Below are 13528 nucleotides of genomic sequence, written 5' to 3' on the forward strand. Positions count from 1 at the left end.
ATATTCCCAATTTTTCTTTTTAAAATCCTATCTCTTGTTTCATAAAAGATACGACTGCTCCAGTGATTTTTCAGCAAATATTTTGTTTCCATCGTAATCAGTATCCTTCTTTTGTGCTTGTCTTCACTGACGGTTCAAAAACAACCGAGCATGTTGGTTGTGGAATTGTCTTTGATTCCGACATAAATAGTTTCCATCTGCATACTTCGTTTTTAGATTTGTCAGCCGAATTAGTGGCAATTTCTCATGCTCTGATGAATATCTTGATCTCATCTGGGAGAAAGTTTTGTACATATACATATAGCATGAATTCTTTAGAAATCCTCTATCAATTTAATCCTTATACACATTCAGTTGTTGTAGAAATCTTGGGACTTTTGAAACTCTTCAAAATAGATGTTTTGATTCCGACATAAATAGTTTCCATCTGCATACATCGTTTTTAGATTTGTCAGCCGAATTAGTGGCAATTTCTCATGCTCTGGTGAATATCTTGATCTCATCTGGGAGAAAGTTTTGTACATATACATATAGCATGAATTCTTTAGAAATCCTCTCTCAATTTAATCCTCATACACATTCAGTTGTTGTAGAAATCTTGGGACTTTTGAAACTCTTCAAAATAGATGTTTTAATATTTTATTTTGCTGGATTCCCAGTCATATGAGAATTACTGGCAATGAGCAGGTGGATCATACTACAAAAATTGCATCTTCTCTCTTGCATCACAGAATAAAATATATTGATATAAAGAAATTTATTGCTAATAAAAAAGTTTCTCTGTGGTAAGAGACATGGGATCTTGCAGATACAGAATAAACTGCATTTTATAAAACCTGTTATTGACACATAGTCAGTTTTACCAATGCGTGGGATTGACGTAAAATTATCTCTCCTGCGTATTGCGCATACTCGTATTACCCACAAGTATCTATTATTCGGAGAAAGGGCACCTGTGTGCTCCTCATGCCACACTGAATTGACAGTTGGTCATATTTTGATTGAATGCCAAGCTTTTGAATCCCATCGACACCATTTTTTTCATTCATCAACTCTCCCAGAATTGCTGGGAAAAATTTAAGATTCAAATATTTTTAAATTTTTAATTGCTACACACATTTTATCATATATTTAACTTAAACAATTTCCATTTTTTAAAATTTTTATTTTAAAACAAAGATGTCATATTTCGTTTTCATCTGTAATTTAGCTATTATATATTAGTTTTGTACATACATACAATAACTTGATTTTATACGAAGTTTCAAACATCAATAATTCTCTACTTTTTACCATATGGATGGCGCAATATGGCCAAGAATGAATCTTATGTCATAAAAAAAATCAACCAAACAACCCAGTTTTTTCTAGAATATCCCTTTTTTTTCTTCTAGAATTGCATGCAATAAAATGGTAATTGCGCTTAAAGCTTTAGCATATCATAAATTAATAAACCTTGAAATTTGTAGGGTCTTTTTTTTTACTATCAATCAAATAAAAATGCCCCCTCTTCTAAGTCTGATCATCCTTCGTACTATTATGTGTAGCTTTTACAAATTCTATCCCAGTTTCCTGATGAATATTAAAATAAATCTCGCGACATCAGGAAATGTACTGCACATTTTTCAGGCATTTTTAGTTTCATGGTGTTTCTTTTTTTTAATCAGAAACAAATTACAATTTATTAATGATAACTCCTTTTTATTCACTTCGAATTCATTATTTTTTCTAAATTTGTTGTTTCAAATGTGTTTCCTTTTGCTAACCTACCTTTCAAAGGTGAAGTTGATAAAATATTATCGGTAGACAAAAGACTCGGACTTAAAATAATATAAAGACTATATATATTGGTAGATCAGTTTTATTTGAAAACTTTTCATATTGTAAGCGTGAATTTCGAATATTAAAGAAAAGCTAAAAAGTTATTCCTTTCAAAAATAAAAAAAAATAAATAAATAAATAAAAACTTCTCTCAATATCTTATTAACATTTTTAGAAGAATATAAATTTATATGGCGTATAATAATTTCTTTTTTCAAATGCCATATATTTGATATTACGTAAAACTGTCAGCATTCATATGTCATTTAAAGCAAATAAAAGAATAATAGAAGAAGTTAGAAAGTCGCTTTATGCACAATTCTTTCACACGAAGACAACGTTTTTCCATTACTTATCGTGACCTCGTGTGCTAGAACTTATCACTTATTCAATATTAATAAACAAACGTCACACCGTTTTGCTTAGCGAGTCTATTCAACTTTTGATTGATATTTTTTGTGAGTGTCTTCCTTTGCCTCAGAATATCTTGCACATCTTGAGATTAGAAGGTATTGCTTGTGCGCGTATTATGGATTAATGAATTACCTTTCGATTAATGAACTACTAATTCCATGGCATAGAATTTTTAGAATTTATTTAAGTAAATATTTTTCCTATTGAACTATTAAATATGTTGGTATCTTTCCGTCAATGAACTGTCAGAATCGGATTGAAAAAAAAATCTAAAGGTAGGTTTTTTCTATTGTTATTGGTTAAACAAATTTTAAAAATATATTTACGAATTACCTAAAATTTAACAGAAATGTTAGTTTCTAACTTGTAATGCAATTGCTTTCTTAAAGAACAATCTTTTTAATTAATCTATCAGTAATTTTTTAAGAGATGAAATTACGTTAAAAAAGTCGATTTCTTGTAAAGATATGAATTTTTTTGTTTAATTTTATTGGTGCATAAACAGTTTTCTTTATAAATATCATTTCAGTTTTGTTTCTAAGTGCATTTCTTGGGAAGTTACACTGATTTTTACTTTCGCATTTATACATGTTTTAATGCTATTTTATATTTTTGATAGTTATTTTCTCAAATTCTTATCTTTGGTAGAATTTTCTTACGAAAATTGCCATAAACTAAATTCTAATGCATATTTTTTGTTCAAATTTGATGAAATAATTTCTCAATATATTCTTCAGCTCCTGAATGAGAGAGTAAGTAATCTATACATTTGGAAATATTTTATGTTTGTTTTATGTCAAGTCCCAGTATTCAGAGAAAAATGGATAGAAATGCTGCTTAGATTTTAGTTCATTAAGTTAGTTTAGTGCCGTGTAGTTTAGTTCTACGAAATTTCTTTTTTAAATTATATGTAAAGGTTTAAGGAAATCATTTTTATCGTTACTATTAGAATAAAAGAGAAATTCTTTTATCTTGTGGTAAAATTTCCTAAAAAGAATATTTGAAATAATTTACTTACGAGGTTCCTGATTAAAATTAAAATTAGTTTCAAGCTCTTGAAATTTTAAATCCATTTGATAAGTGTGCGGATTTGCAATGACATTACAAAAATTTTGAAATTATTTATACAAATTCTGTCAAATATTATATGGATAAATTCCTGTTTCATAAAAATAGTATAACTGATTTATATGTTACTCGTAAATTAGGAATTTGGAAAGATTAATTGCAAGATTCGGTTTTATAAACAGTTAACAAGTAGTAAATATATTATATTTGTTTGTTTGTAATAACGTGCGTTAAATCTTTATATTACGTACTTTGATGAACACTTGAAAAATGTAAGAAAAGATTTAAATAGTAAACAAAAACAATGATAAAATAAGCTTAAAATTAATAAAAAAATATTAATTTATTTATTCTTGGCAAATAGTAAACAAAAACAATGATAAAATAAGCTTAAAATTAATAAAAAAATATTAATTTATTTATTCTTGGCATTCAGTTTGAATGTATCAGTAAACAAATTAGGGATATCTTCATATTTAAAGGTAATTAATAATTCAGAAACGTATTTTTTGTTTATTTAATTAAAAAATGAAATGAATTGTGAATGAAATCTGAACAAAACATGGTTTTTAAGAATGTTAAGTTTTTTTTCCCTGGAACAAAAATACATAGTTCAAAGAGTAATGTATAATCATCAATATTTTAGAGACAATAACAATTGAATATATCATTTTATAAACAAAACATAAGGTATTGCTTGTATTGTATTGAAGAGTTTTAAATGTATGTCTAAAGTATTTCTATCTTTATAATTAAAAAAAAAAATGTCTGAATTTTTGCTTTGTAGGAGGAAGTTTTTTATGATTATTTTTAGCCCAAAAATATGCCATTGAAGATTGTTATTACTTTTTTTAGAATCAAAGATAATAATTACGTATTTTAAAACTCATTTCAATCATAGCAGAATGCTCTTCTCAATAAATTGCACGTTCTTCTTCAAAAAAATTCCATAAGAGAGTTTATATATATATATATATTTAAATATATATATATATATATATATATATATATATATATATATACAAAAGTATTAGAATCAAGTTAATAGGAAAAACAAAAACCAAATAAAAATTAAACCAAAAAAATTATTAAAAAATATTAAAAAAGAATCCGGCCTGAAGACTTTTTCAAGGGTCACCCTCAGGCAGGGATTCAAATAAAGGGATTTTTTCTGTGAGGACATACAGACATTAAGTCTAATAATGATTCCTCGTGACCCGAAAATCCCCCGAAATTATGCTCAAGAGATATACCATTTTAACAGAAAGGAAATACAAAATAACAAATTAGAAAAAAACCACAAAGTAAAAATACAATAAAAACAATAACAATAAAAACAAAAACAGCATTAAAATTAAAATTAAAAACGAAAAGGCCAAGACATACCATCCAACAGTGAACGAAACTTTAAACAATCGATTGTGATTTCCTGTTTTTGAAAGTTAACGGTAAATTATGTAAACAGAGGTAGGCACCCAGCGCCATCTATTGAGTGATCCAATATGCAAGTAAATTTCTATTTTTATTTAAGCCAAAAGATTAATCCCAAACCATACCTTGTTTAATTAAAAAATTGACATTACAGTAATTTCTAGGAAAATCATTTTTAATTAAATTTTTAAGTAGGATATTTGATGCTTCAATATAAGAATTTTTATTATTGCAAACCCTTTTGATCCTGTTAACTTGTGAGAAAATAAGATTTTTGAAAATTTTAGAGTTTAGATTGGAATGGTAGTTACATAGTTTTGTTATTTTAAAGTTGAAATCATCCCTTTTATCGTATATACCAACTATTGTTTTATCATTAGCAATTTCGATTTTTAAATCTAGAAAGGTAGCCTCAAGTTGATTTATATTTGTATCTTTTAGAATTAAATCTTTTGGATAGCAATTAGTAATAATATTAGTATTGTCGAAGTTAATCAAAAGTAGGTCATCAATATATCTCCACCCGTTTATTAAATTATATTTAATTATTTTTTTCTCATAGTAATGCAGGAAAATATTAGCTAAAGCACTTGAGAAAGCTGTCCCCATTGGAATGCCCTTGACTTGTTTATAAAAATTAATACCATTAAACACGTAATTTTCAGTAATATTAAAATTACATAACTCAAGCCAGTTATTTTTAGGAATGATATTTTCATTTAAATATTCGTCATATATAAAAGTGCAGACCTTTATTAATTTTTCATGAGGTAGATTAGTGTATAAATTTTCATAAAAAAAAAAAAAAAAAAAAAAATGAAGACAACTTTATTATTTCTAGTAACAAAGAAGTATTGGATTTTCTTAAAGATAACAACATTAATAAACTTAATACTTTTGATTTCGAAAATTTATACACTAATCTTATAAGAAATTTTGCTGAATAATTTCCATATGAAATATTCTTGAATTCCAAGCGAAATAATTTAGAAAAGTAAGTACATTCTTCCAAGAAGTCAAATGAAATTCTGATATAAATGTTTTTTTTTGCAATTATAGACAAAATAATAGACAAACTAATTATAGACAAAATAGAGACAAAAATATTCTGTAATGTTTCAAAACACTACAAATCTCCAAATAAATGCACAGAAGACATTTTGGTCTCTGATAAAAATTAAATTGTATAATAAAATTTAAAAAAAATATCTGAGGTTTCGCTTTATTAAACAGTATGCTCTTTTCTGAAATTACTACATAACATTCAAAAAATTTGTCGGAATTTACAGTTATCAAGCGGAAATGTATAAAACAAATTGTAATAACTATCAAGATTAATACACTAAATCTCCCTATGAAGCAGAAATTTCATTCAAGTAAACCGACACAATGACATCTGAATGTCATCTTGCCACAATATTCTTAAGATCTGCAATAATTAATGCCTTATATCTGAGTATGTTTAAATAATAAAGCTGGTTGCTAAGCGTCTAGGTCTTTGTTTATTACGCTTTGATGCAAATAGTTTTTTTGTAGAAATTTGGAAAATAGATTGCAAACTTATTCTACTGATTGTAGTTTAAACTCATGAGTTTATACCTTAAACACAATAGGAATACAATCTTTGTAATCTTCTTATATAGGGAGATTTGAAAATAATTATTCGTATTTCTTAACTATGAGAAAGGTTAAATAAGTCTGATGTAAAATTCTGTTCCATAGAATACTATTAAATAATATTTGGAAATTTCTGAGCATCATCGTAGAGATTACTTCATTCATATGAATAATTTTAATATTATTGGATTCACGCGGCAGCTTTTCAATTATACTCTTGCTATATTTTTTATATCCTACAGTAAGTTTCCATGACTATAACATAAATTAAATAAACTGTAACATATGAAGTCAATAAATTAAATGAAAAAAACGTTCATTTCCAAGGTAATCAGCAAGAAATTGTCTCAACTTTTTCGTAGTTATTAAAAGTATGGTCATCCGAGTATCTTATGGTGGCCTAACATTTGACGACCTGCTAACGTCGTAATAAACACCTACATGCGAATTGATCTAGCTAATAGAACAAACCATACAATATGCATTTTAATACAAATGGTATTTGAAATAGTTTCGTGGATTTTCGTCTAATGTTTTGTAATTAATCCATAACCAATTTTGTATATACGAAATACAGAAGAGCCTCTTCTCTGACTTTTGTTATAGTTATAACATTTAAATAATCCTTAATGTTTTTCTAAAATGAATATAAAAATTCAAGCTTAATAACGTTAACAATTGATTTTTATACCATCTTTTGAAATGTATTTTAGCTTTACATTTAAAATAAATAAATGTGCCGAAGTTTTCAAATTCTTATCAAAATTTCTTATTCCTGAATGTTGTTATCCATCAATATCCTTTTAATTTCAGAATCAACAACTTCTTTTATATCTACTATGGCAAACTTGTTGGGTGTTTTCGATTACGTAGTGATAGCTATCATGCTGTGCGTGTCCGCACTGATTGGTTTATATTTTCGCTTTTCTGGGGGCAGACAGAAAACAACTGACGAATTTTTAATGGGTAGCCGGACAATGGGAATTTGGCCTGTAGCTTTCTCTCTCATGGCCACCTGCTTGTCATCTGTCGCTGTGCTGGGGGTGCCGGCGGAAACTTATTTATATGGAACGCAAATACTGATGTCCATGGTAGGCATTCCAATAGGAGGATTTATAGCAGTCTACGGATTTCTACCAGTTTTTTACGATATGAAAGTATCCACAGCTTATGAGGTAAAAATATTTGAATTTCGTTATCATATATTGTCACTTTTTATTATGATTCTTTATCAGAGTGTCTAGATACTTATCTGTCGAATCATTTTAAATCTATTAATTTGCTTTTATGGCTGATTCTTAATTAATTTAATTTGTTTCTTGTGAATACAAAGGGAATTTTCTAATCTATTTCAAACTCATTTCCTTGCCTGTCGGAATACTGATATGCTATATAATTTAGCGCTCTTGATGATTAATATAATATTAATAATTTAGGATTTAATTACCAATTAATCTATTAGCTGATATATATTGGATAATCATAAAATAGAGACTAATAACATATGAAAAGGAAGAAACTCACACATGGATAGTGCATTATTTTTAGTCATGTATTTAGTGTGTGAGAGTTTCTACAACTTTAAAATGAAGGTTTTAAAACTATGGCATTATCCGTATTTAAAAATCAATAAATTTAAATTTATTAGAAAACTATACTATTTATTCAGAAATATATTTTAATGGCCCAGATTGTGAGAAATGAATCATAAATGTATATTTAAGCTTAAAATAAGAATTTGTGCTGGAGATGACTTATGAGAAGACAGAGATCAATCAATATTCATCATTTTCAATTCAAACAGTGACGAACTATGAGATATGGATATATTTATATTTAAAATTTGAATGCAATGCAATATATTTTCAGTGAAAATGAATTAAATGATAATTTTAATGAGTGAAAGTGAAATGTAATGAGTTAGTATAATTTTGAATCATTTATTTATTTATTCATTGTTTTTTTTAAGTATTTAGAGAAAAGATTTGGTAAAACAACACGAACAGTGGCAGCAGTTCTTTTCACCTTGCAAATGGTATGAATATTTTCATCAAAATTTATTATACATGTGCAACCGCAACTATTTTTTTAAAATCATAATTAACTTTTCTATGCACTTTTACACTTATTAGTGATGAAGAACTGATTTCTAACATAGATATTTTCAAGGTATTAATTTTGGTCTCAAGTCTGCTCCAATATATTAAGTTTTCAAAAATTTATAATTTAATATGACAATCAAAGTGAAATTAGAGGCAAGAAATATAAACAATAATGCTGAAATAAAATCACCCCTCAAGACAATAAATGCTTAATAAATTAAATAAATAATTCTAAGAAGTATTGAAAGTATTTGCATTTCTTTCGGTAACACATTTTAAAAATTTCTGCAACAATATAGCCTTTATTTAAATCATTTTGTGTATTTTACACTTTCTATTGTTATAATAGAGCTTAAGATTTATCATAGAATTCCAAAGAATTCATTTTTCTGGGAGACTTTTTTCTTTCTTTCCTTATCAAGAAAAGCAAGACATTTCTTGATAAGGAATGGAAAGCCATATTATTTATTTAGATTATTTTCTAAAAACTTCGATTATGGTCATAAATTTTTTATTATTTTTATGCGTTTGCCTTTTTTATGTTACTACGTAATATGACTTCAAAAATGACTTTTGTTCTTGGAAGTCCTTTTATATACAAATTATGCATAAAGTATTTTTAATTTTAATGTTAATCAATTATTTTAGACCTACTTTATTTTAGGTTCTGTACATGGGTGTTGTACTATATGCCCCCTCACTGGCTTTAAATGCTGTTACAGGCTTGTCCACGTGGGCATCCATTCTATCAATAGCAGCTGTTTGTATATTTTATAGTTCACAGGTAAGATTCTATTCTAGTTATAAGACATAGATAAGAAAAAATTAAGGAATTGTTATATAATTTTTTAAAACTTTTTTCATTGCATATTTTTTCTTAATTCTTATTCATTGCGGCTTCTCATTTGTAATGCTAAATAGGAATATATATTAATAAAACGAAGGTTTTCAAGAAACACGTTTTCATTTCCTTTTAAAAAGAATATAATTTCTGAATAAAAATGTAAAGACAAAAACAAAAAAAGAGGCTTGAAAAATCATTTTAAATAACTTAAATTTTATTCCTATTTATTACATATTTTATTTTTTAATAATTCTTTGAAATATTCTGAATGAATTCTATAAAAATATTATGGAACCTTAAGCTTAATTTTTCACAAAATTTATACCAGATGGCGCCTTTTGTATTGTAATAAATTTTAATAAAGTTTATTGATTGGTCAGCAATAAAGATCTAGAAATTTTTAAATAGCGTTTTGGCTTTCCAAATGCATGAATGCTCCAACTTTGAAATTTCCACCACACAAGAAAAGGGGGAAAATGAGCTTCAAAGTTATATCTTCAAATACGAAGAAAAGCGAGTTAAATAAAAGTGTGTAAAAAACAATTTTCTTTCCTTTACCTTTCATATTTTAATTAGGTAAAATCTATCTTATATCAACAAATTGATATAAAAATGAGAAACATTAAAACACTTTTATTAATAATACATTTAAAAAAGACCTTTAATAGCTCTTCAACAATCTCAATCAACTGTTTTACTTCACGTAAAAAGCAGAAAAAAATATAGCAATAGTTGTAAAAATAATTATTTAAATCGAATTTCTTAATAAGTTTATATTCTTGTTTTTTCCACAGGGAGGTTTGAAAGCTATTCTATGGACCACCGTTTTTCAAGCCCTTCTTATGTATACAGCCATGATCGCTGTCATTGTGAAAATATCAATGATGAAAGGTTTCAATGAGACTTTCAATATTTCTAAAAGAGGGGGTCGTCTTATCTTCTTTGAGTAATTAAAAAATTGACAATTATTTTCCACTTATTCATAAGTTATATCAATGAAATACTAATTGAGATTCGGATTTTTCAAATTACATAACATATAGATTTTCACTTGAAAACGGAAGATTGCTTAAAAATTTGGCAAGTAATGTAACATAAAAAACTGCTTACCAAACGCTTTTAGAGACCAACTGATTTGACAGAAATATATTGGTTTTATTTAATTTTGGTTAATTCATTTAAATGTTATTTCATAACCATGATATTCAATTTTCTTACTCATATATATTAAAAATGTAAAATTAACTTTGTTTAAGCACAATTAAATAGATTTTTCTTTCCAAGATAATTTAATTTGTTATCCACCGGTTTTTTTTTCACTACTAATGTGTGTGAAGGCAGGCAAATGAAACATTTGTTTGATATTTTCCCTTTAGTAACTAAAAACTTAATGATTTACAACTGACTATTGATTCATTGCATTAACTTTATTAGAAGATACTTATCAGAATACAATGTATTAACATAAACCATTCGTTCTTTATTCGTTCAGACAACTTGTTCCCCTATTTTCCCGAGTCCTTTCATCCAACATCTTTTGAACTCATGCAACTACCACTCTTCCAACACGACAAATAACTTTGCCACTCGAAAATTATCTCTTTTTTTTTTTCTTCTTAATTATTTTCAGAATTTTTTTTGTCAGTGTTTTATCATTGCTTACAAGAGATATCGTATCCGCTCAGTAGCAGCTTTTCGCAGTGCCGACCAAACAGCAATGGGTTTGTATTATCTTTATTGGGAGCTATTCGCCAGAAGACAATTTATTAGCATAAACCATTGAGTCTCAATGTTCTTTATCCATTCAGACATCTTAAAATTCGGATTCCTGAGTCTTTTCTATCCACCAACTTTTGAACTCATGTGCGTGCCACCCTTCGAAGATGAAAAAGGTTGTTGTCATTCAAATACTATCTTTTTTTTTTTTTGTCCTTCTAAGTTATATCCAGAATTTTTCTTCAGGTCTTATCACACCGTACAAGAGATATCGTATCAGCTCAATAGCAGCTTTTTGCTGTGCCGAGGTTTTAAAATTTTCAAATTATGATCATTGTATCTGTAATACTCAAAGTCGACTTTTTATTTTCTTCCCAATTTCCGATTCATAATTTAATTTTTTAACAATAATTTAATTCGCACTTGCTGACTGCTTAGAACAGAATCTCACATCATCAAATTTTCTACTCTGTATTGATTTCATAAACAGACGATACCCATATTTCCAAAAAAAAAAAATCCATAACGATCTTCAACAATAATTTAATTTATAATACATGTAATTAGGGTTTGTGGGGCTTGAATTATGAATGGCTTAAATCCAACATTTTGACTGCCCAATTTATTTAAAGAAATTCAACCATCAGAAATTATGTTATTGCAAGAAAGCAGCTTCTTGCTCGCAATGTAAAACTGGGATGCCAGTAAGAAATGCATATTCCAATGCTCTGAATCAACCAGTTTATCAATGGTAACTCACGGGTAAAGCATTCAAAGTGTTAAAAGAACAATCTACAAAATTATCATTTTGAAAGTCAGAAAACTTTGATCATTTTCTGTATGATCTTGTAATAGAATTTCCTTACATGGAAAGTAAATCCTCATTCATTCTACTTATATCAATATTTTTATTATGGCTTGAATAATAAATATTCTAAAATGAATTTTCTTTCTCAGCTTGACTGGAGATCTAACAAAGCGCTATACGTTTTGGAACGCAGTCGCAAATGGAATTATTTTTTATCTCTGCACTTTTGGTACAAATCAAACGCAAATACAGAGATTTTTGAGTGTGGGAAACTTACAGAAGGCCCAAATGTAAGTATCATCGAAAACTTAATCAGAATGTACCATCTACATTTATCAAAAAAGAATTATTAATGAATAACATTTTAACAGCTTTAACGCTGGATGCTCAGAAATTATTCCCAGTGTATAGATGGAGGCAACATCATAGAGTATTTTTCATTCATTCTTTTATGCTGTTCATTTATGTTCTTCATTCTTTTATGCTGTTTATAAATCTATTCTAGGCTTTCTGTCACTTCTAATTGATTTTTTCATATGTAGTAATTTAAAAGGAAAACAACATGAAAGAGTCTTAAATCATAGGAACAGCTGGGAAGAACAGAATTTAATTGAGTTTTCAGCATTAAAAAACGAATCACACATATTTAAAATATGAAGAATATATATTATATTTAAAAAGAAAACTGAATTAATTCATTGGCATTTTGAGAGCCACTCATATTGATAAACAGAAAATAACAAGGTAAGATAAGAGGCAAGTTCCTCCATAAGTTTTATATAAGATTTTTAACCAATATAATAAGTTTATTTTAAGCCAAAAACACAATTTCAGAATAACAAGGTAACACAAAGATTTTATCTATATGGAAATCTTGCAAGTAATCATTTATCTTTTATTTTCTACATTTCATGTTTTCATTGCAAACCTTTGTTATGTATTTCATTGGCAAGAATCTTGGTGTTATAACGCATTTCAAAATTAGAATCTCATCTTTAAAAATTTTATAATTCTTTTCAACTTTGAAAATAGCTTCTTAATTATAGTAATATATGTAGTTTCAGAAGGAAATAAAATTTTTATTCTTCTTTTATCAAATTAAAAAATTTTTTTACTATCTCTTGAAGATAAATGTCTAAGATCTCACTTCGCAAAATCTCTATTTAACTGAAAGATTCATGAATAACATATTCAAGTTTAATCACATGAATTACGGATATTCCATACATTCCATAATTCAAAGTAATTTCCTTTGTCACAACAATCAGAAATGCAATTTTTTCTGAATCTTCCGTAGCATGTCTCTCTAGAGAGTCACAATGGCCACAATGATATGTGACTCTCTAGAGATATTAGAGGTGGTAAGTGTATATGGATGATGAAACACGACAATGTTCTGATAATTTTCTCAAAAAACAAATAAGGCTAAATTTAATTTCAAAGTAACAGTTCTCTATATTTTTCTGTAGAGCTATCCATTCATCGATGCAGTTAATGCTATTACTCTTCTTCATATTCAATATTCAATCAATATTTTTTTGTTGTGAAAACCCTTATCATTGCTTCTAGTATAGAACAAATATGTCGGTTGCTAAAGGATTGGTAAGAATTCCATCAATCTGAAAAGCTGTTAAATAGCATTTGAGGTATGCTACTTAATAAAGGGAGTTTATTTTAAACATAATGATCTAGAAATTTGAATATATT

At 27.2% G+C, this 13528-nt stretch overlaps 1 protein-coding gene across 1 annotated transcript; it reads left to right on the forward strand.

Annotated features, from left to right (window-relative positions):
* Positions 1-7190: 7190 nt before the first annotated feature.
* Positions 7191-10247, forward strand: LOC129973937 (putative sodium-dependent multivitamin transporter). The gene is made up of 3 exons (XM_056087526.1): positions 7191-7526; positions 9118-9237; positions 10092-10247. Exons 1-3 carry the CDS (start codon positions 7191-7193, stop codon positions 10245-10247), a joined length of 612 nt encoding a protein of 203 aa, XP_055943501.1.
* The last annotated feature ends 3281 nt before the right edge of the window (positions 10248-13528 follow it).

Source organism: Argiope bruennichi, chromosome 1 (genome assembly GCF_947563725.1).
Source record: "Argiope bruennichi chromosome 1, qqArgBrue1.1, whole genome shotgun sequence".
Taxonomy (NCBI): domain Eukaryota; kingdom Metazoa; phylum Arthropoda; class Arachnida; order Araneae; family Araneidae; genus Argiope; species Argiope bruennichi.